The sequence below is a fragment of the Tursiops truncatus genome, chromosome 12 (genome assembly GCF_011762595.2).
Source record: "Tursiops truncatus isolate mTurTru1 chromosome 12, mTurTru1.mat.Y, whole genome shotgun sequence".
Taxonomy (NCBI): domain Eukaryota; kingdom Metazoa; phylum Chordata; class Mammalia; order Artiodactyla; family Delphinidae; genus Tursiops; species Tursiops truncatus.
In genome coordinates, this window is record NC_047045.1 from 45,831,653 (window position 1) to 45,854,124 (window position 22,472).

Sequence of the window (22,472 nt, forward strand, 5' to 3'; positions counted from 1 at the left end):
CTAAAATCACATTTAGAAAAACGAGAAGTTTTTATCTGTTATGTTTTCTAAAACATGAATCCCTATTTTACAATACAGTGATATTATAGTTGTTTGTCAGGTGTTTTCTGTTATGCTTAAAAACAAAACTATTACATGTATCACATTTGGATTTTCTTTTTTCTTTCGCAGAACAATGGTCAAAAACCATTTGATTTTTGGAAGGACATAGTTGCTGGTATACAACATAATTATAAAATGTCAGCTTTTAAAGGTGAGTAACGTGAAGAGAGACTTTAGATGTTTGTTCAATGCTGTGTATCTAATGAATTACTTAGAAGTTACCTATTTTTCTGTGTTCCGTAATTAAGATTTAATTTGGTTTTAAATATTGCCATAAAGTTGATACTGGTTATATTTTAAGAGGTTCTTTTATTCATTTCTGTTTCGTGGCCATAATGGCCAGTATCCTAAGATATGCCGTCTTTTACATGCTTACCAATAGGGTCATTTTGTGGGTTCCCCAGAATTTGCTGTTTCCTGGCTTGGGAATGAAGGTTGGTGACACTTGTAATCATTAGTATTGTAATTATAGACAGATAGGGAAAGTGAAAATTCTATTCTTATTGCTTAAAAACAGGACCGGCTCACCTAGAATGGGAGCAGAGATATCACCAACCCAAGCCTAGGGTTTTACGGTTCCATCCACAGGTTTGCTTGGGTTACACAGAGCGATTGCTTCTAAGGAATTAAGACATGCCTTTATAGTATGTTACCCTGATTATTTGAACCAGACTGCCCTAATTCAGCCAATGGGCCGATGGCTGCTCAAGAGCAGTGTTTTTCAGCTGAGAAAAATGTTGCCTTTTGATTGACATAAAAATTGCTTGCCTTCCTTTTAATGTAGTGTAAGCCATCAAAATAATCCTAAATGTTATGACTAAAAACATGTCAAGGTAATAAATAGTAACTACAGAATATTTATTCAGACTACATATTTCTCTGCTGCCTCCTTCTTTCCTTCCTAGAAAAACATCACTACGTTTGGGTGATTGTCTTACTTTTCTAATCCCAGCCACCAGCCCTTCACCCTGGCTTGTAGATCACATGTGGCTGTTTGATAGCTATTCACAGTCCACACTGAGTGCTTGGGTGTGTGGGAATGCCCATCTCCGGTAGGAGGGCATAACCATGACACCTATAAAAGCTACCCACCACTTTATCATTTTACTTTTTATTAACTTTGTAAAATGAAAAGCCTTACAAAAATGGTTGAGAATAGCAAATTGCTGGTGTCAGATAAATTCAGCATAATAATCTATTCATGTTATTTTATTGCATTGTAAATAAGGAGTAGATAAAACATTCCGTGAGGCACAGCTTAAAAGTTTTAAACAGCAACATAAAAATACAGTACAGAGCATAAATAAATAACATCGTTTCATTTCTAGTCACATTTTGAAATCCTTCACATCAATTATAATTTCACTGGAATGGAAGGCCCAAGGTACATATGCTAATGCTCTGTAAACCCACAAAATCATATTACATAAGACTGAATAAGGAATTAAAGCAAATTAATCACACTTCTGTCAAATAAATAGAATAGGTCAGACATCATTTGTTTGACCTATCCTATTCATACAGACATCATCTGTATACTCTTCACTACCCAAGTTGTGAATGGTATACAGAAAGCTTTCCTGCAACCACAGAAAAGTTTGAAAAGGTTCACGACTAAAGCACCTTGCATTTCAGATTATTTTTAACATAATATTTTGGGTTTTTTATGAGAGCTGTAGAAAGTCTATATGCACCTGTGTACTTGAATAGATATTGATGAAGGGGACCACGTAAGCCTTTGAGTAATGCGCCATCAGAAAGATCTTAGGGTATACAATGTCTTTTAAATTTGGATATTCAAGTATTTAAGTCCCATAAATATACATGACACCTCCTGAATGTTTCCTAGAAATTCTCCTGTTAATCGTTAGAAACAGGCTTATTTTAAAAGGAAATGCTGAATTTCTAAAATCAAATTTAACATGATTTAGCATCACATTTCAGGGTTTTTTAAGATCATTTTATTTTTTTAGCTTAGCAGTACTTTTATGGTAGAATTTTTAAATACGGAAGGAGTTCACAGAAAACTTTAGAGAGACTTAGGATTGCTGACTAGAAACTTGAGAGGGTTTTCACATATTGTACACTATGTCTGAAAGCTCAGATCTGTATTTTGGAAAACTAAAATTGGTCACTTTTTTGCAGCCTACCTCCATATGCATTTTGTGGGGTGGGGTGGAGTTGGGGAACGCCTTTTCAGGCAGATTCATATTAGCTCGGTGGGAATATGCTCACATTGGAGCCACTAAGAATCCTGAGAAGGAGGAGTGGACGTACGCAGAGGAGTACAGCCCATTCGACTCTGCGTTGGGCAGCTGGAGCCACACCTGGTCATTTTCTGTGAGATCGATTATGGCGCTCCCTGAAGCCTGATCTAGGTAGCCTTTGATGTACTCATCATAGGTGTACATTACAGGGGTGCCGTTCTTATACAGGCCCACCCAAGCATGGGTCCCTTTCACATGCACGTGGTAGGAGAAGTAATATATTCCTGGAATCCTACAGGTAAAGATTCCAGTTCTTGGGTCATAATGCTGTTGCCTGTTATATAAAATTTTATCAAATGGGATAGGAGTACCTATAGTTGGGTAAGCTTTAGAGAGAATAACAGTGAAAGCAGACACAGGCATTCCTGTTACTCCCTGGTTGGCACCAACAAAAGGCCTCTGGCCTGCCTTCACAAAGCCCTCTGGCAGGACTGCTTGGCCTGGGGGGCCTGGGGGGCCTGGGGGCCCTGGGAGGCCAGGCTCTCCAGCATACCCTCTTGGACCTGGTGGCCCAGTGGGTCCATTGAGACCTTTAGTTGCTATGCCAGCTGGACCAGGAGGACCTGGAGTTCCTGGATCCCCTTTGGATCCAGGGAATCCTGGAATGCCTGGTGGCCCGATGGGACCTCTAGTACCTGGCGTTCCAGGGGCACCTCTTGGCCCAGCCTCACCATTGTGCCCAGGCACTCCCTTAGCTCCTGTTGGGCCCTCAGGGCCTGGGAGGCCAGGACGTCCTCTAATTCCAGGGTCACCTTTTGGGCCTGGCAACCCTGGGTTACCCTTGGGACCACTGAGACCCGGTTCTCCTGGGTACCCGGGTTTTCCATCTAACCCAGAGGAGCCCCTTTCTCCCTTAGCCCCAGGGTATCCTGCAGGCCCGACTGGCCCCATCTCACCTTTAGGGCCTGGGATCCCGTGGTTGCCTGGAATGCCTTTTGGTCCTTGGGGTCCCATATTCCCAGGGGGTCCAGTCAGACCTGGTTCTCCGGGATGACCTGCTGGGCCTTGTTCCCCTTTGGCACCCGGACCCCCTGGAAGGCCTACAGGTCCCCTTTGTCCTTTCAGGCCTGGCAAGCCTGGTTTCCCAAAGCCAGGAGCCCCTGGGGGCCCAGCTATTCCTGGAGCCCCAGGGTGACCTTTTGTCCCTGGAACCCCTGGCTGGCCTGGGGCTCCAGGGGCTCCTGGCTTTCCAGTACCTTCTGGTCCTTGTTCCCCAGGAGGACCTTGGGGGCCTGGTGGGCCAGTTGGCCCCCTTTTACCTGGAAAGCCTCGATCACCTTTGATACCTGGCTGTCCTGGAAACCCATTTTTACCGCTTTTCCCCACTCCAGGGGGGCCCGGTGGTCCCATGGGACCCTGAGGACCTGGGAGACCCCTGTCACCAGGGCGGCCAGGAGCACCATATCCCGTTTCCCCTTTCTGTCCATTCATACCAGGGACTCCTGGTGCACCCTTTTCTCCAGGAAAGCCCCTGGGTCCCAGGGCTCCTGGAGGTCCCTGTGGCCCAGGTTTTCCTGAAACAGAAATTCCAGCTGGGCCGGGAATTCCAGGTGGCCCTGGCGGGCCCCGTAGTCCTGGTAAACCAGCTGGTCCAATATCTCCCTTTGGTCCGTATGGTCCTCTCTTCCCTGGTTTTCCTGGGAGTCCTGGCAGACCTGGCTTCCCAGTGGCTGATGGTCCCGGCGGTCCTGGCAACCCTGGCTCTCCTTGGGGTCCAGGACTTCCATAGCCTGGTTTTCCTGGTGGTCCAGATGGACCTGGGTGCCCTCGAGGTCCAGCAGGGCCTGGTGGACCAGGAATACCTTCCTCTCCTCTTACTGATATACCTATAAGACATGCCCAGTACACATACCGGGTCCGGGTGGGGGGTGGTTAGTAATGCTAAGGAATCATTGCTTCTCAAAATATAAATGAGAACAGGACATTGCAGTATCAGTCAGACCATTTTGGCAGACTGGTCTTAAATGGTTTGACAATACATTTTATATTGTTTTAAAAAACACTGCTAGAGAAGATGATTTCCCAAGATCATGGCTACCGTGGTACTTCCATTGCATCCTAACGATCCGTGAAAATAAGCTGGGATTGAAGAATTCATTTAGAATAAGAGCGCATTGGAGGTAAATTTATCACATTTATTTTAGGAAAATCATCTACCTAGAAGGGAAGGGGGAAAAAAAGGCATTTGACAGATAAAGAAGAAAAAGGCAAGTACAGAATAAATGGGAACAAGTTTAAGAACAAGAATAACAACTTTCCCTCAAAAAAGCTATCCTATAAGATAAGGGAGAGATGCAGTCTGTTTTAATTTACGTCTGCCATGACCCTGCTGAACAGTTTAGATTTAGGATGACTTTTTTTTTTTTTTTAACCTCAGTACATACCGTGAGCTCATACATTCTCCGTTATTAACATTGGAACAAGGAATTAGAGAATTAATGGGCAAGGTACATACAGTAGTGTTAAAGTGCTTATATAAAGTTTTCTTTGATTAACGCAAATATTGTTGATTTCATAGATCTGTGGGTTCATTTGAGCTAAGTACTTATACTGATATAATAAATTTAAACTAAAAAATTACTTATTCAGTGACTGTGATGCGAAGCATGCTATTGAGCAACAAGTATAGGAAAAGCTCAAAACACCTCCTATGAGAACTTTAATCACAAAGAGAATAAAACAAGTGTCTATCTGATAAGTGCTTTAAGAGGTGTCCAGGGTTTTAGTTTTAGTCAGTCTAAGGTGGGATGTAACAGACATTGCTGGCATTAGGATATACCATTACGGAAGCATTACTATGTCAAAGAATCTTTAGGCAGCATTATCGTAAGCCTCTAGATAAAATAGTCTTATTTTTTCTCAGAGAAATTCTTTGATAGCTAGCAAAGATGGTAATGAAATTGCTTATGTTTCTAAATATCTACTTGCAGGATTTATATTAAAATTAATTTAATGTTTAATAAATTTTCAGAAATATAGTTAGAATGCCTGTGTATACTATTTAGATTCTTATGCTGTCAGAAAACAGTTCATAGTAATGATAGTTTTAGTAGATGTCGCAGTAGTCAAATAGTTTGGTCAAAACCCTGAAAATGACTTATAACTATGACTTTCGAGCTACATCTTTTTTGTACAGAAAGTATTAATATGCTTAAACTCCATTTAACTAAATCTTTAATGGCTTTAAATATCAAAATGAAGACTAAAATGGAATTAAGATTAAATGAATTGAATTGTAAATTGCCTTTGAAAATGTATTTTCATGGGTATAGTTTCTTTTAACTATTAGTTGTTGGCACATTTAAAATCTTTCATATTAATTAACTGGCATGTAAGAAGTAGTCAGCCAACAGTAGTTGAGAATATTATAGTCTTGGGTAGAGGTGTTCATGATATTTGAAAAACATTTGATAACAAATGAAACAAAATACAGAGCAGAATCATTAAAACAGATATACTGAAATAGGAAATTCATTTGGGTATCTTTATATTTTGTACTAACTAGAAGTTATATTTCATTTGCAAACAAATGTGTGGAGTTTTATTTACTCATAGATTTTAAGAAAATGACATCAGGAAAAAGACTATGAAAAAATTAATTTATGGAAGAGATTTCCATGTGTTTACACATGTATTGTTGGTTGACTTTAGTGTACATATATGATATGTCTGTATGTATAAATGAGCATTGATACATTGCAAATAGAATAAATGAATAAGTAAAGGATTTCTTTTAATGATTTGGAATAAAATAGGACATTTTAAAAAATGCAAACCGTATTAAATTGGGGTTAGCTTCAGAATCTTATAAAGATCATGTCTGTACTAAAAATAATTGTCTTGGTCTGGTTGGAAATCTGTTCAACTGTTAAAGTAGAGAGGAAAAGCAAGCAAGTCTTACTGAGAATGACTGCATTGAGCACCATCTGAGACTGGAACTCCAAAGACAGTGATCTCTATCACTTAGAATGTTACCCTAATAGGTGCTCCACCTCTCCAGTACATGAAAGAATGTGATTTCTGTTGTATTCTTGAAGGACACAAGCCCTTGTTTGTAGCTTGATAGGGTGGCACCATCCTCAAAGAATAACGATTACCCAGTAGAGAAGTTTCTTAAATGCCCACGAAGTGGTTGATTGTGTCAGAATGTGGCACTTGTGTGCCCACCAGTTGTGGAACCCTCTGCAGCATAATTTAGTGTGTTTTGGACTGAGTTCTCTTTTAACCTGTTTGAACAGATGTGCCTAGGAATTGCACAGGAGTTCTTTGTACATCTGTTATCAACTCAGTGTTTTGCTTGTATAAATTGTGGGCTTTTATCTTCGTTTGACTGCCAGTGGATAATAATGTTTTTGAGTTTCTACCTTGTATTGTCAAGTAGACTAAGGTGGATTTCATAGTTAAAATACAGTTTCTAAACTTTTCATTTGTTAACAAGATATACATTTTCATTTTTTTCTACAAAAAAAATGGTGCCGTACATTATGGTGAAAAGATAGAAAATATTTTAACCTTCTAAAAGTGGTGGTGCATTTTATTTTAATTCACAACTGTTCCTTATGGTCTTGTAAGCTACAAAGAGTCTGAATTTGTGATCATAGAGTATATGTTTGTTATAGCATTTCAAATTTCATTTGTTGCTTCGAGTAAAGTATCATGTTTTCTTATTTTTTATTCTTTTTTCCTAACTTTTTTCTTTCTTATGTTTTATTTGTATTTTGAGAAATTCAAGAGAATCTGTTGAGTACTTGTGCATTTAGTTTTGATCATTAAGCTACCTTTCAAGAAACATTTAAAATTTCATCTTTCTTTTCTCTTTTTTTTTCTTTTTTTTTGCGGTACGCAGTCCTCTCACTGTTGTGGCCTCTCCCGTTGCGGAGCACAGGCTCCGGACGCGCAGGCTCCGCGGCCATGGCTCACGGGCCCAGCCGCTCCGCGGCATGTGGGATCTTCCCAGACCGGGGCATGAACCCGTGACCCCTGCATCGGCAGGCGGACTCTCAGCCACTGCGCCACCAGGGAAGCCCTTCATCTTTCTTTTTTAAAAAGAAAATCCTATACATTGAATTTGCTAAAAATGGTTGTCTCCAAAAGCATAAAAATTTTTATGGCAAATAGCTTTATTTACAGTATAAAATATGTAAGCATAATGAAAAAATACTATGGAAAAGAAATTTGAATCCTACAATCAGTTCATAATACTCGGTGTAATTCTGTAGTGTAACGGGCAGTTTGTGCCAGACAGCTATTAAGTGGAATTAGTGAATATGAAACCTAATAGTTGCCCTTCTTTGAGGATCTGTTAGTACTTTACATACATTATATCAGTACTCTTCATAGTAGCCAAGAAAGCTGAGCAGGTGAAGGATAGATTCAAGAACAAAGTTAAAACTTGTCTAAGGCTACACCACCAGTACACCACCAGTACTATAGTAGTAGTAAGAGGAGGAGGAGGAGAGAAGTAGAAATAGAAGTAGAAGTAATGGAAGTAGTATGAGAAGTAGAAGTAGTAGTAATAGTAGTAGTAAAAGTAATAGCTAACACTTAGCACTTTACATATTAACTCATTTAAGTTTCAGAACAGCCCTTGAAAGAGGTGGTCCTTGTTTTACAAATGAGGGAACTAAAGCACAGAGAGGATAAATAACTTACTCAAGGTTGCATAGCTAGTTTGAAGCAGTTAGGTCTGTGCACTTAACTACTAAACTTAACAAAAATGCATTTAAAAATTATGAGAATTGCTACTTCGTTTGCCTATTAAATTTCTTTGGAGAGCATCTCATTTGATAATAAGACTCAATTTTGTATGTATTTCTAAGCTAGCAAAATAAATTTTAAAAGTAAATATGTGTAAGCATTTAGATATATAAACCTGCTACTCTTTTTGTATACAGTTGGCAATTATTTTTAGTTAAAACATCTTAAACATTAATTTGATTGGATTAATATGTCTAGATTATGGGTAGTTATTTGTGCAAAAGCATCATTGAGGGAAAAAATTTCTATACCTAAAATTTCCTAATATTCTTCAGGTATATCTTTCTGCTATACTTGTGTGAAGGATATGAATGTTCTTGAATAGACCTACTTTTTCCATAAATCCTTTTGGGCTAATTGAGAAGTTTGAAGATAAATTTAACGCCAAATAAAATTTAAAACATTTTGTTAAAGAGATCATTAAGATTGTAGAAAACAAAAACCCACTAGTTAATAGAGCAAAACATATAGGTCAGTTTACCTTTACTCTTTATGGTATAAGGGATGAAGATCTGTGTCTTGGTGTTGGATGGTGGGCCTTTTATGCCTGTAGGTGTTTGGTATCGGTCAGTATAAAATACTCCATGGGCCAAGTTCAAGGGTATTAGCAGCAGAAGGGCTATTTGTGGCAGCATGTTCTCAGATGGAGTCTGAAAAACAGTAATTTCATATAGCTTCATGACTGACCTGTTTTGTTTTTCTGATGTTTCACAGATGAATTCTTTAAATAGTTATCTACTTTTCTTAACCTTATCCTATATATTCTGAATATATTCAATAAATTAATGAGAGTTATAATTTTGTTAATTATACAAGTATATGTCTTAGTTGTTTTTGAAAACCACATTCAGGTAATCAAGTGAAAATAAAGTTATTTGAATAAAAGAAACACAGAAACTGTAATTGGATGTCTGTATTAAATAATTCAAGATCTTTGATATAGACTGAAGTTACCAATAGTCTCAAATACACTGAAATTCAGATTAGGACATGTTTTTACAAATATAGTTTAATTAGGACTATTTTTAATAGACTGATTCAAATTAAACTTTCTAAGTGCACTTTAGTGGAAAGCCATCTTTTTAAATCACAAAAAACAAATAATTAATTGAAGCTTGTTTCCAAATAAGCTAACATGGAAGTCCACCAGTCATAGACTTACCTGGATGCTGGAAGTTCCTGAAGTTGGTTTCTTACCAGCTTTCTGTGCCTTCCTCTGTGCCCGGGGGGAGCTGCCATGCAGTATTTATGCTGCTTTTCCCTTACTACATGAGGTTACCCAGAGTTTAAGCTCCTCCCCCTGCCCCAGAGGTGAAAAGCACAAATTATGATGGAAAGTTCTATTGGGCAGGCATACAAGATCAGGTTGGGCTCTCTTTTTCCTTGTTTTCTTATTGAAAAATAAACTCTTTGTCTTAAATATATATTAATAGTTTTAACCATGCACCATCTTTTTCTGTGATTTTATTTTAGAAGTTATTACTCAGATGTTTAGGTTAGTTCATAATGGGATGATCCTATCCCCTTTATATTTTTAGAAAGGACATTCTTGTGTTCGTTGGTTGAAAATACTTGGTAGTATATAAAAGTAGGGGAAGAAGTCTTTTGGAGGGGAGTGTGGATTTAAACCATCATCTAAATTTACTTCGGTTATTACGTGAAGCCATTAATGTGTCCGTGAATGTTTCTAAATTTTTATGAAAATAGCTTACTCCAATTCTTATTTTTAGGCTTGAGAGAAACACACGAGTGAAAATGTAGATATGCAGTCCTGTATTTCAGAATTTTAATATAAGTCCTCAGCCATTAATAAGAGAAATATTAACTGTTAGCATATAAATGTTTCAGTGTTTGCATACTATTTAAAATTTTTTAGACAGAGGCAAAATATCCATGAATTTGATAGTAGAGTTAGCAATAATTACCCTGAAGAATTTATTTATTATTCTGAGTATGTGACTTTTTTTTTATTGGAGTATAATTGCTTTACAATGTTGTGTTAGTTTCTGCTGTAGAACAAAGTGAATCAGCTATATGTATACATATATCCCCTCCCTCTTGAGCCTCCCTTCCCCTGCCCCGACCCCCATCCCACCCCTCTAGGTCATCACAGAGCACCAAGCTGAGTGGACTTGTAGACACGGGGTGGGGGGGGGAAGGGGAGGGTGGGATGAATTGAGAGAGTAGCATTGACATATATACACTACCACGTGTAAAATAGCTAGCTAGTGGGAAGCTGCTGTATTGCACCCTGAAGGATTTAAATTCATTGTTTACAACACTATACTGTGTTCAGTAAATGGCTTCAGATTTTATTGCTTAATTTTGGGTTTTACTTTAGAGTTGCAGTGGAGATTACAAAAACCCTTAACTTGATAAGGTCCTGTCATGTCCATTTAAATAAGGTTGCTGTATTCATTTCATAAGAAAAATAATCTTCAGACTTTGCTTTTGGCTTTTTAAAAGTATTATTGGTTTACCTTGCAGTTTCGTTCAGGGATCTTGAATCAGCCCAGTTAGAAACATTTTTTCCCCCAAAGATGAAAGTAAATGTTATCATTGTAATTTTCAGTGGTTAGTATTCTCTTTAACAATGTTAGGAGACTCTTTAAATCAGTTTTCAGGATCCTAAAGAGTCTAATAACAGGAAGTTGAGAGGCCAAATTCTGATTCTTACTAAATTTCATCATTTTGGAGCTAAATCACATCAACTGTACACATAAAGTAGGTGAGAAGGAAAATTCCATAATAGGTATAGATACGTCTTTTTAAAAAATCTCTGCAGAATTAAAGTGGTATGGATTCCGGATTGATCAGTAATTGAATGTTTGACCAGTAGGTGAAATAAGGGTTTGTTCTTTTTCTTCCCTTCCTCCTCCCCTGCATATAATTTTCTGTATATATTTTGAACTAAGCCTTGCATAGCACCTTGTAGAAATGTAAGTGGATAACTCATCTCACTGCCTTCCTTTCTTCTCTCACTTTTAAACCTTGTATTGGTTGCCATATTTAAAAACTTACAATGTTATTGGTTGCCATATTTAAAAATTTACAATGTCCTATATGTCTCTATATAATAGTCACAGATATATATGAAATATGGCTTTTATATCAGTTCAGATTTACAGAAGACTTGGAAAGATTATATTTTCTAATCATTCTTTTTTTATTGAAGTATAGTTGATTTCCAGTGTTGTGTTAATTTCTGCTGTACAGCAAAGTGATTCAGTTATACACATATATACATTCTTTTTTAATATTCTTTTCCATTATGGTTTATCACAAGATAATGAATATGGTTCCCTGTGCTATACAGTAGGAACTTGTTGTTTATCCATTCTATATATTCTGATCATTCTTTCATCATTGAAAATGATCTATGCAATAGTTTTTGTAATTATACTATTACTCTACTACATCTGTAAGAGACCACAAAGATAAGTGAGAGAAGTGGCTGCCTTCTATCTATTATGGTTCATTTGGAAAAGATTTTGAAAAAGTAGGTGAGGTAACATTATGGATGCCCTTGAATATTAGGCTGTAGAATTTGTTTTAAAAGTATTTATTAGAAGTGCATATTCTAGTATTTTTGTGTGTATATATGGTGACACACGCATACACTTATTTGTTTGTAATTGAGACCGATACCCTGCTAGACATCACTCATGTGAAAGTTCAAAGATTAATTCTTGGCCCTTCATTCTGTGCACCTGTGTAGACCAAGTGTTCCTCTGTGGTTACTCTATTTCCAGAACTTTTCACCTTAACCTCTCTAGGTGTCTGTTTTTTCTCAACACTATGAAAAGTTTGTATTAGGTTTCTAAACTCCTCCCAGCTTTAAAATTAGATTATTCTTGTGCTTGAGGTATTTTGCTGTTTCCTGTGGTGAGACAGTGGGCTTGGCTCCATTTAGTAATTACAAGACAAAATCCATACCAAGTGGTCATATGCCTTCTTTGGGGGGTATGTAAATATATGTGGGTATTTGTCATTCTATATTCCCATTTAACGTTGGAAAATGTGGTGTCTTTATTGAATAAGCCTTGGATGCTCAACCCTTTTTGCAAACAGTGTACTTATTTCAGCGCAAGGAATCTGACTACTGTTTGCTTTGTTAGTCACATAAGAAACACTGTCTTGTCCAAAACAGATTGTAGAATCAGAATATTTGCTAGCCTCACCCCACCCAATTGTGTATTTAAAACTATTTTTATCCTAAGAGTTTACTTGTAGCTGTTGGAAGTGACTAGTCTGTGGCTTTATGATAAAAACCCATTGTACTTAAAGAACAGAAAGTCATGCTCTTTAAGCTCAGTAACCTAAGTGGCTTTTTAATATCAAATATCAGTGTTTTTTGCACATCTAGCATTTAGCTGCTATTAAGCTCGCATGTTCATTTTCACTTCCCAGGGTATCATTAATTCACCAAATATTTCTTGAGTACCTTCTGCATGTCAGGCATGGAGATAAAAAACTGGACGAATGATGTACAGCCGCCCCCCCTTACAGTGTTTAAACAGTGGTTCTCAACCTTCTTTCCACAGTCCTGGGGTACATGACACAGTTCCTTCTGTCTTTGGGGTTCATTAAAATCATGGTGGTTCAGAGACGATATTTAGAAAAAGCTTCTCAGGTGATCATGAGGGACTTCTAGGTGGGAATGTCTTAGTCTGCTATCAGTGTTCTGTTACCAGCTTGTTAATATTAGATACATAATTTTTGTTGTTTTTGTTCATATGGTTTTTAACTTTACTATAGAAAAATTTAGTCTTATCCATAGAAGTAGAGAGAATGGTTACAGTGAATGCCTTTGTGCCCACTACCCAACTTAAACTAATCTCCAGTCACTGTCACTCAATCCTTCTTCCATTCATCACCCCCCATATTTTTAAATCCCATATATTGTACCAATTCACCTGTGAAATTTCAGTATATTTCTCCAGAAGATAAGTTCTTTTCCTTTAAAATAGTATCTTCATCAAACATAAAAAATTAGTTATTTCTTAATTTTATCAGATGCTTTAGTTCACTTCAGATTTCCCCAATTGTGTGTGTACACACACACACGTAAGTGTATATACACACACGTATATACACATATATATATACACACAAACATATGTAGAGATACACAAGCACATGTGTAGCATACATACATATTCATACTTTTTTACTGATTGTTCATTGTTTGTTCAACTTAAATTCATGAATTTCCCCTAATTGATATGTCCCTGTTAATGTAGGTTTCTTATCCATGTCTCTTTTCTCCCTTTACAGCTTATTTGTTGAGAAACTGGGTCATCTTTCCTGTACAGTTTCCTACAATGTGGATTTTGTTGTCACTTAACATGCTTCTCTGTATCCTGTTTTTCCTGTAAATTGGTAGTTAGATCTAGAGGTTTAATCTGATTCAGGCTTGAGACACACACACACAAATACTTTTTGGCCAAGAATACTTTATAGACAGTGGTATGGTGTATTTCAATCAGGAGACCTTTTATTGCTGGTTGTTTCTCTTTGTGATATTACTAGGAATGATCATTACCTAGGTAACTTAATTCTACCATTGCTCCTTTGCTTATTAGCTAGAATACTTCTGTAAAGAAAAATACTCCAACTATTTGGTTACCCTGAAGTACAGTTTGTATAGAAAAAGCAGGATAGATACCTTTACCAGTGTATAAAACAATAAGCATATTTCCTAGCATTCTTCAGAGGTGGCACAGTGAGGTGTTTGAGTATCACTATAAACTCATGGATTTAAATGCATTTTATGTTTTTCAGTCCATGGCAGTTGTTATTATTGCTCAGATTTTTCCTCCATCTTTGGTCAGCAGGAACCTTTTCATGTTGGCTTCTGAATCCTTTTGGTATGATCGAGGAGTCTTTTATAGCTTCTTCCGTCCAATATTTTGTACTTGCCCTGACCCAGAACTGTAATTGGGGAGTCTTGGTTCCTTTTGTGGGACATAGAAGTTGGAGACCACAATCTGGGTGCCTGGGTCCTAAGGGTGTGCATTGTTCCCGGTTCGATGATTGTTTCTGGGCTTTTTTAGTGGAGAGAGCTAGGGGATTCATTCATGTAATGTTAATTAAATATTAGACATCATAACTTCATACTAATACATCTAATTCAGATTGAGGACCACAGGGTGTTTTCTTAGTGACCTGCAACCTGTATTTCTAGCTCCTTAGTACTACACTAAAAATCTCATTCTCATGACAGTAATGTAGTTATTTATTTGCTTTTTATTCCTTAACACTTTGACTTCTTAGAATGACAATACCAACATTCACACCACAGTATTGAAAAAGGTTTAGGATTATTTTTTAATTCTTTTGGTATTTCCACTATAGCTGTATAGTCAAATCACTGTGCCTTATGGTCCCTTGAAATGGCTCATTTCAATGTAGTAATGCTACCCAGTCAATTCACTGTTAGGTTTGTTTTGTTTTGCTTTCAATTTTTAAGAATGCTCTTTTAAAATTTAATTTTGTTTGGTAATTTCCTAAAGTTCCTGTAGTGTGCTGATAAATGTTTCTTGGGGGTTAGGGAGGTCTGTGTGCTGTAATCAGTGGTGTAGATACTCCCACCATGGCCAATTGCAAACCACAAGGGTAAAGACAACCAGCTCGCAAAACACCTGAACCTTTACCAAGAGCCAGTACAAGCCAGCTCCGACATGCATTACATATTTCCCAAGTCAGATTTACAAAACGAGGAATATTCAGAGAAATCTGGTCTCCATTACTGACCTATTACCCACCCTGTGTTTCACCTTCCTTCTGTAAGTAAGCTTTTTTTAAAAAAAAAAAGTTTTTGGTTTATCTTTCAATTGTTTTTAAAAATAAGTACTCGGGCTTCCCTGGTGGCGCAGTGGTTGAGAGTCCGCCTGCTGATGCAGGGGACATGGGTTCGTGCCCCAGTCCGGGAAGATCCCACATGCTGCGGAGCGGCTGGGCCCGTGAGCCATGGCCGCTGAGCCTGCGTGTCCGGAGCCTGTGCTCCGCAGCGGGAGAGGCCACAGCAGTGAGAGGCCTGCATACCACAAAAATAAATAAATAAATGAATAAATAAATAAATAAATAAAAATAAGTACTCATTCATATCCCCTTCCAATTTCTTTGATAAGTCACATCCTAATATATATACTTTATTTAACCTTTTTTAATGTAACAGTTTATCTTGAAGATCATTGACTAACGTTACAGAAAGATGGTCCACATTCCTTTCTACAGCTACGTAGTACTCTATTATATGAATATACTGTAGTATTTTCAGTCATTTCCCTATTGATGGGCATCTGTGTTATTTCCTCTTTCTTGCTAATGCAGTTGCTTCTGCTGTGTGTGTATATATGTGTAGACACACACACACACACACATACACATATATATGTTTGCCTGAATCTTTGGGAGAGATTCTTGGAACTGGGATTCATGAGTCAAAAGGTAAATACATATATGATTTTGTTACATATTATTAAATCCCCCTCCATGGGTGTTGTATCATTTTGCATTTCCACCAGCACTCTGTGAGAGTGCCTGCCCCTGCAGCCTTGCCAACAGGATGTGTTGTTTAGATTTTGTTGAATTTTCAGATTTTTGCTCATTTTTGTTGAACATTTAGATTTTTGCTCATTTTAGAGTGAAAATTGGAATCTTGGTCTACTTGTAATTTTCATTCCTCTTACTAAGCGTGTGGTTGAGCATCTTTTCATATAGTTAAGACTTTATTTCTAGCCCACTTCTCCTAGAAGTGTTCTGTATCCTGTAAACAAACCTCTTTTTTATGATATAGTTTGCATATGTTTTTCCCAGTTTGTCATTTGTCTTTTTAGTTTACCCATGAGGGTTTTTTTTAACGTTTAAAAATTTCTCTTAAGGTACATAAACTGTTGATTCAGAATGTTATTGTTCTTTCAGACTCGGCGCTCTCAGGAACATTAAAGGTTATCTGGATCAATCATTTCATTCTTCAGAGGAGGAAACTAGTTCCTCTGTTATGAATGTCTCATTCCCTAATGTTTAATTGCGTTAAATTTATGAAGTAAAGACCTGTTGGTGAGGGAGCCCATTGAGGGAAAACTCCACAGACTAAGCTGGTGTGTTCATCTCCTTACCCTAGCAGGATACTGACTTTCCCGTTCCAATCATCCTTCAGTCTTTAACAGCGGAAATGAGGAAGGTGCCCAGAAATTTAGTTAGGGCCCTTGGAGGCCCACAGCTTCCACCACCACCTAGCTGCACCTCATTCCTCTTGAAAAGGTTTTAAAAGAACATTCATAGGTGCTATTATAGAACCCAAGAGCTAAAAATGATCCATTTGTGTAAATAACCTAATGTGGTTTAGTGGTTAGATACCTGCTGAGGGCTTGAAAGGAGAAATTCATGCAAAAAACAGGTGTTGATGAAAACCCCTGAAACTTCAGGCCAGGTCAAGAAAAACAGTCATTTAGAAAGTTCGAACAAGGGCTTTGTATTCTATTTTCTGTTGCACAATAAATTGCTACATTACTTAAAGAATTCATAGTTTTGTGCTTCAGGTGGTTAATGACATCATCGTCTTTCCATAGTAACCTGCCAAGTTAAAAATATAGAGCTTTTGGAGCTTCCCTGGTGGCGCAGTGGTTGAGAGTCCGCCTGCCGATGCAGGGGACACGGGTTCATGCCCCGGTCCGGGAAGATCCCACACGCCGCGGAGCGGCTGGGCCCGTGAGCCATGGCTGCTGAGCCTGCGCGTCCGGAGCCTGTGCTCCGCAACGGGAGAGGCCACAGCAGTGAGAGGCCCGCGTACCGCAAAAATAAAATAAAATAAAAAAAGAATAAAAAAAAATAGAGAGAGCTTCTTGACTCTTTGACCTAAGATCTTCAAGGATCTTGGCCATCCAGCAGAGTCTCGGCCGTTCAAACACATTCCTACTTTATTAACAAGTTCAGTTTTCATGTGCAGTCTGCTAAGTTGGAAGGAGAAATTAGAGAATTAAAGTATTAATTGGAGTAGTCACAGGGTAATGCTTTTTATTTAAATCTCTTTGCCCCCCTGCTTATTATAATACATAGAACAGCTCCACGATCACTACCTACCTAGAGGGTATGAAGCACAGTTTCTGTGGGTGGCAACCAGACCACCAAGAAACCTTCCTTCAAGACTGATGCCCTATAGCTGTGTAACTTACTCATATTAACAATTAAAATACATCCTGGTGTTTTTAGTTTAAGTAATGCTGGGCCCCAGTCTGCTTACCTTTAATCAATCAACTGTTACCTGGCCGGCAGACCTCTGCCCCTGACTGTGGACCAGTGCTAAAGGGTTACTCTTCCTGCCATCTCTGGCTTCTGCCTTCTTACACCTGGTTTCCTCATTAGTAAAATCCCTAAAGTCTACTTACTTGCTTTCAGATTTTTAAAGTAATTACTACTTAGAGAAAATGTAGGAAATAGAAAATAAAATTTATACACCACGGAGGTATAATAACTATTAACAGTGGTATTTTCCCCACAAATGATCTGTTTAGTGCTAAGCTTCTATCAATTATCTTTAATCACCTATGTCAAAATAAATCTTGCCACTTCTGATACCAGTAAGACTGAAATGTAGACATGCTATGGTCCTGTCCTGTTTTCTCTGATTTTTATTTGTTAGGAACCTTGGAAGATGAAATAAGATATATGTGAAGTGGTAGAACAGTGTCGGGGAATGCTCAGTAAATGTGAGTGTTGGTGATGACCACCATGATGTTGAAGGAGTGTACACCTCTGACGTTATACTTGAATCTCTTTATAGCGCCAGTCTTCCCAAATGTTTGCCAAACTTTGAGTCTCTACTGTGTGCCATTTGCTGGGTTAGATGCTGCTAACCTGCTACTGGTGATCTTAGTGAAATGGAGGAGACAGATACCAAACACTCTGGCTTCTTCAGAATGCAGAAGTCGTGGATTCTGGCGTGAAACCGTCTTTCAAATCATCAATGGTGTCCTCTTATCACACTTTTTAATTGTTCCTGAATATAATTCAAGGACTGTTGGTTATTTACCACTGAAACTCCTCTCTGTACAGGTAGTGCCTAGTACAAAGCATGGACCTTGTAAATATTTGCTGAATGAATGAATGAAGAGCTTTAGGAGACCAGGTTTCAATATTTATTGAGTGTGGGCATTTTGCCTCACACTTGTGGGCACTCAGGGGTGGGTCCTTTTGCGCAGTGTTGGTTTGAATTGGGGTATTTTCAGTCTGTGTCTTACCTTAAAATAACTCGGAATTCTTGGAGAAGTCACAGCATCAACAACTGCTTCCAAAGCCATTTCACAAAAGAGACTGTGGCTCCTGTTCTAGTGACTGTGTACCTTCCAGTGTCCTATTGGTAATCGAGTTAGAATTTCAGAGTAAGATTTTCCAAAGACAGTGTTTCTCAAGGTAGCCATGGTTGGAGGTGTAGAGTTAAGTGGATAGGTCAGGAGAGGGGCTGAATGGAGAGAGAAAGAAAAAGAAGAGGAGCCCATACTCTCGAGAATTTAAAGGGATTTCTTTAAATGTCTCAGAAACTCGAACTGTACAGTTTTAGAGCAACGAATAACTTTTTAGACAAGCCTGTGCTTCATTTTCCAAATTTCTTCACCCATCCATACCTCATTTACTTGTTGATATATCCGTTCATTCAAATCCTCACTGTATTAAACACATATGCCAGGAAATACAAATGGGCTCATAGACTACTGACAGCATTTATTAATTCTTTCCCTGCCCAAACTACCTGTTAGCATCTTCCCTCCTGTATGGAAATATGTGACCTTTAAAGGGAAAATAAGTTATTATTTGGAAGGTGGGCAGTGGATAGATATTTTAGAACATTAGAGTTTATAAGATGAAAAATTGGAGAATCACATTCAGTATCACAAAAAAATGAATATTTGAGCTACAAGAAATGCTAATCTTAGTAAGTACCAGAAACTGACATTTAAATTTTGTCTGAAGCGGACATAAACCCATTTTTTATGACTCTAATTAAGTCCTCTGGGTAACAGTAACATACACACGTACATGCACACACACACCTGTATTTAGCAAAGGTATGTTTGAGCAGAATTCACTTTTTTCCATTAAAACCATAGGTAATGTATCACTCCATTATTTAATGAACAATGTAATATAATTTTGGTAATATAACATATTACCGAACATATTTTCCACAAGTTATACTTAATATTTACTCTAGCTTCATTATACTTTAATTCAGTTGAAAGGTATTTTTTAGCTGTACTTCAGGCACTGCTTTAGCTCTACGCTCATCCCTGGTCATGTTTTTACAAATACTCTTATTTACTGCTCCTGAAATTTGTATGGAGGATCAAGTGTCTTTTAGAATTTTGAAATCTGTTAGAAAGTGTCCACCTGAATAGCTAACATATATTAAGCGTTTATCATGTGCTAGATACAGTTCTAAGAACTTTGCATTATTTATCTCATTTACTCCTTGTAGCAGCCCCATGAAGTAGGTACTATTATTATCCCCATCTTTAGACATAAAGAATTGAGGCCCAGAGAGGTTAAGCATCCTAGCCAAGATCACACAGTAGGTGATGGTAAAGTTATTATTGTCTATGGATATATTTCTTAAGGATTTACAAGGGACCCAGTATAATTTTAACTATAGCACTGGTAAATTCAGAACTACTGTGCTGGCTGTTCTTTGTCAGGAATTTGTATGACAGTGTAATCTCATTATGCTTGCTTTCCAGATCAGCTTCTCAAATTTAAGGAAACTGTTTTCATTCTTTGCCACTGAAAGAGCATGTTGTTTCAGTTCTAGAATTGGTTAGTTTAGAATTTGCTAATTAAAAAAGAAGCTAAAATTGCACTGCTGGTGGGAATGTGAATTGGTGCAGCCACTATGGAGAACAGTATGGAGGTTCCTTAAAAAACTACAAATAGAACTACCATATGACCCAGCAATCCCACTACTGGGCATATACCCTGAGAAAACCGAAATTCAAAAAGAGTCATGTACCAAAATGTTCATCGCAGCTCTATTTACAATAACCCGGAGATGGAAACAACCTAAGTGCCCATCATCGGATGAATGGATAAAGAAGATGTGGCACATATATACAATGGAATATTACTCAGCCATAAAAAGAAACGAAATTGAGCTATTTGTAATGAGGTGGATAGACCTAGAGTCTGTCATACACAGTGAAGTAAGTCAGAAAGAAAAAGACAAATACAGTATGCTAACACATATATATGGAATTTAAGAAAAAAAAAATGTCATGAAGAACCTAGGGGTAAGGCAGGAATAAAGACGCAGACCTCCTAGAGAACGGACTTGAGGTTATGGGGAGGGGGAAGGGTGAGCTGTGACGGGGCGAGAGAGAGTCATGGACATATACACACTAACAAACGTAGTAAGGTAGATAGCTAGTGGGAAGCAGCCGCATGGCACAGGGATATTGGCTCGGTGCTCTGTGACAGCCTGGAGGGGTGGGATAGGGAGGGTGGGAGGGAGGGAGACGCAAGAGGGAAGAGATATGGGAACATATGTATATGTATAACTGATTCACTTTGTTATAAAGCAGAAACTAACACACCATTGTAAAGTAATTATACCCCAATAAAGATGTTAAAAAAATAAATAAATAAATAAATAAATAAAAAAAAGAAGCTAATTAAAAAGCAAATAGTGCTAATGTTAATATGTTTGCTTTTATCCTGAAGAAGTGTCTAATATGGTTATTTTTAGCCCATCATGGTCTTTTATAATGGTTGAAAGGCAGGGTGGCATTACTAAAAAATTCTCAGTGTTTTGGGAGATGTTTGAATTATTACTAATATTTTAATCCTAACAATGGATAAGCTGTAGTAAAAGTTGTGAGGGCTTTTTGTTCTGTAAAAAGAGATCCCTAAATGGGGAAACCTTAGTGTGGGATTCTCAACTTCAGAGAGTTTGATGGTTTTTAAAAGAAAAGGCAGAGAGGGCTTCCCTTGTGGCGCAGTGGTTGAGAGTCCGCCTGCCGATGCAGGGGACGCGGGTTTGTGCCCCGGTCCAGGAAGATCCCACATGCTGCGGAGCGGCTGGGCTCGTGAGCCATGGCCACTGAGCCTGCGCGTCCGGAGCCTGTGCTCCACAACGGGAGAGGCCACAACAGTGAGAGGCCCACGTACCGCAAAAAAAAAAAAAAAAAAAGAAAGAAAGAAAGAAAAGGCAGAGAGCTTTTTATGAATTGACTTGCTATTTGAATTCTCTTGTTGATATATCCTAGGTGACCGCTGACCTACTTCTTCAAATGCTGTTATTTCTTTAGATTTAATATGCTCAGAATAACTCAACTCTGAGCTAAAGCTTAACTGAAGTCCTGTCTTTAGTTCACTCCTGCCCTTCAAATGGAAAAATTATTTTTGAGTTGTCAAATACAACATAAAGAACTCAAGTGTCATGTGATTATGTTGGTGCCATAAAATACATTTTAAATTTAGTATTACCCTATTTGAACTGGGACTAACATGCTCATCAAATAATCTTTTTTTCTTCAAATTTAGGTAAGTCCATTATTGTGTATATAGAAAGTTGTATTCCAGTATACAGTTTCATTGATATAACACCTCTTCTTAATTCTGAGTTCATAGCAGTTTCACTATTTGTGTTTAATATTTAGATATAATTTTTGAGTGGGGCTGGTGGAGTAGCATTAGAATGAATCTATGCTTGGTTTTGTAAAGAGTACACTAATTTACATACTCTAATGGGATACGTTTAGAATTTCATTTTTTGATCTTCATATTTGTATAAAATATTTTATTCAGGCTGAGGTAAAAATGATGGGGAATTGCACCTGACTACAAATATGATGTTAAGAGAGTAAGAGTAGATATTGGGATATTTTCTGTTTTGTCTGCAGTTCTACTTTTCGCTTGATTTCCCCATAAACCTTTCTTTCTCACATTGGTAAATTTAGTTTATAATTGCTTTTTAGCTTTGCCACCAGTAGGATTTGTGTATTGTAACCAAGAAAAGCTTTTAAAGATTAATTTAGTAAAAGGCATATTGATCATAGATGACAGATAAAATAGTACAGTTACAAAAAATAGATGTATGCTTATGTAGCACTACTTTAAAAAAATACAGGTATAATGAGAAAAGAATTATTTGGCAAAAATTCTGGTAGGAGAATTTAAGGGGGAAATGTTAAGAGTTTTGTGGCCTGTGGGAAACAACCAACCTTACGAAATACTGTATGTTTTTTGGTGAGGGGAAAAGTGCTCAGTCTACTAGTAACAATTTGTGAGTGATTAACTTAAAGACTTAAAATTTTGTTGTCTGGTACAAATGTTGATTAAACTCATGTAGAT

The 22,472-nt window shown here is 37.7% G+C and overlaps 2 protein-coding genes across 3 annotated transcripts in view; one reads left to right on the top strand and one right to left on the bottom strand.

Annotated features, from left to right (window-relative positions):
- The window catches only part of NT5DC1 (5'-nucleotidase domain containing 1), a 122,943-nt gene that overhangs the window by 16,666 nt on the left and 83,805 nt on the right, over nucleotides 1-22,472 (top strand). For both annotated transcript variants that reach the window (XM_073789522.1, XM_019929603.3), the window contains exon 6: nucleotides 172-253. In XM_073789522.1, coding sequence (XP_073645623.1) covers nucleotides 172-253 — 82 coding nt within the window. The remainder of the gene's footprint in view (nucleotides 1-171; nucleotides 254-22,472) is intronic.
- COL10A1 (collagen type X alpha 1 chain) lies at nucleotides 2,254-8,761 on the bottom strand. The gene is made up of 2 exons (XM_004316779.4): nucleotides 8,608-8,761; nucleotides 2,254-4,195 (listed from the first exon to the last, which is right to left on the bottom strand). The coding sequence occupies exons 1-2, from the start codon at nucleotides 8,759-8,761 to the stop codon at nucleotides 2,334-2,336; spliced, it is 2,016 nt and encodes a 671-aa protein (XP_004316827.3). The 3' UTR covers nucleotides 2,254-2,333.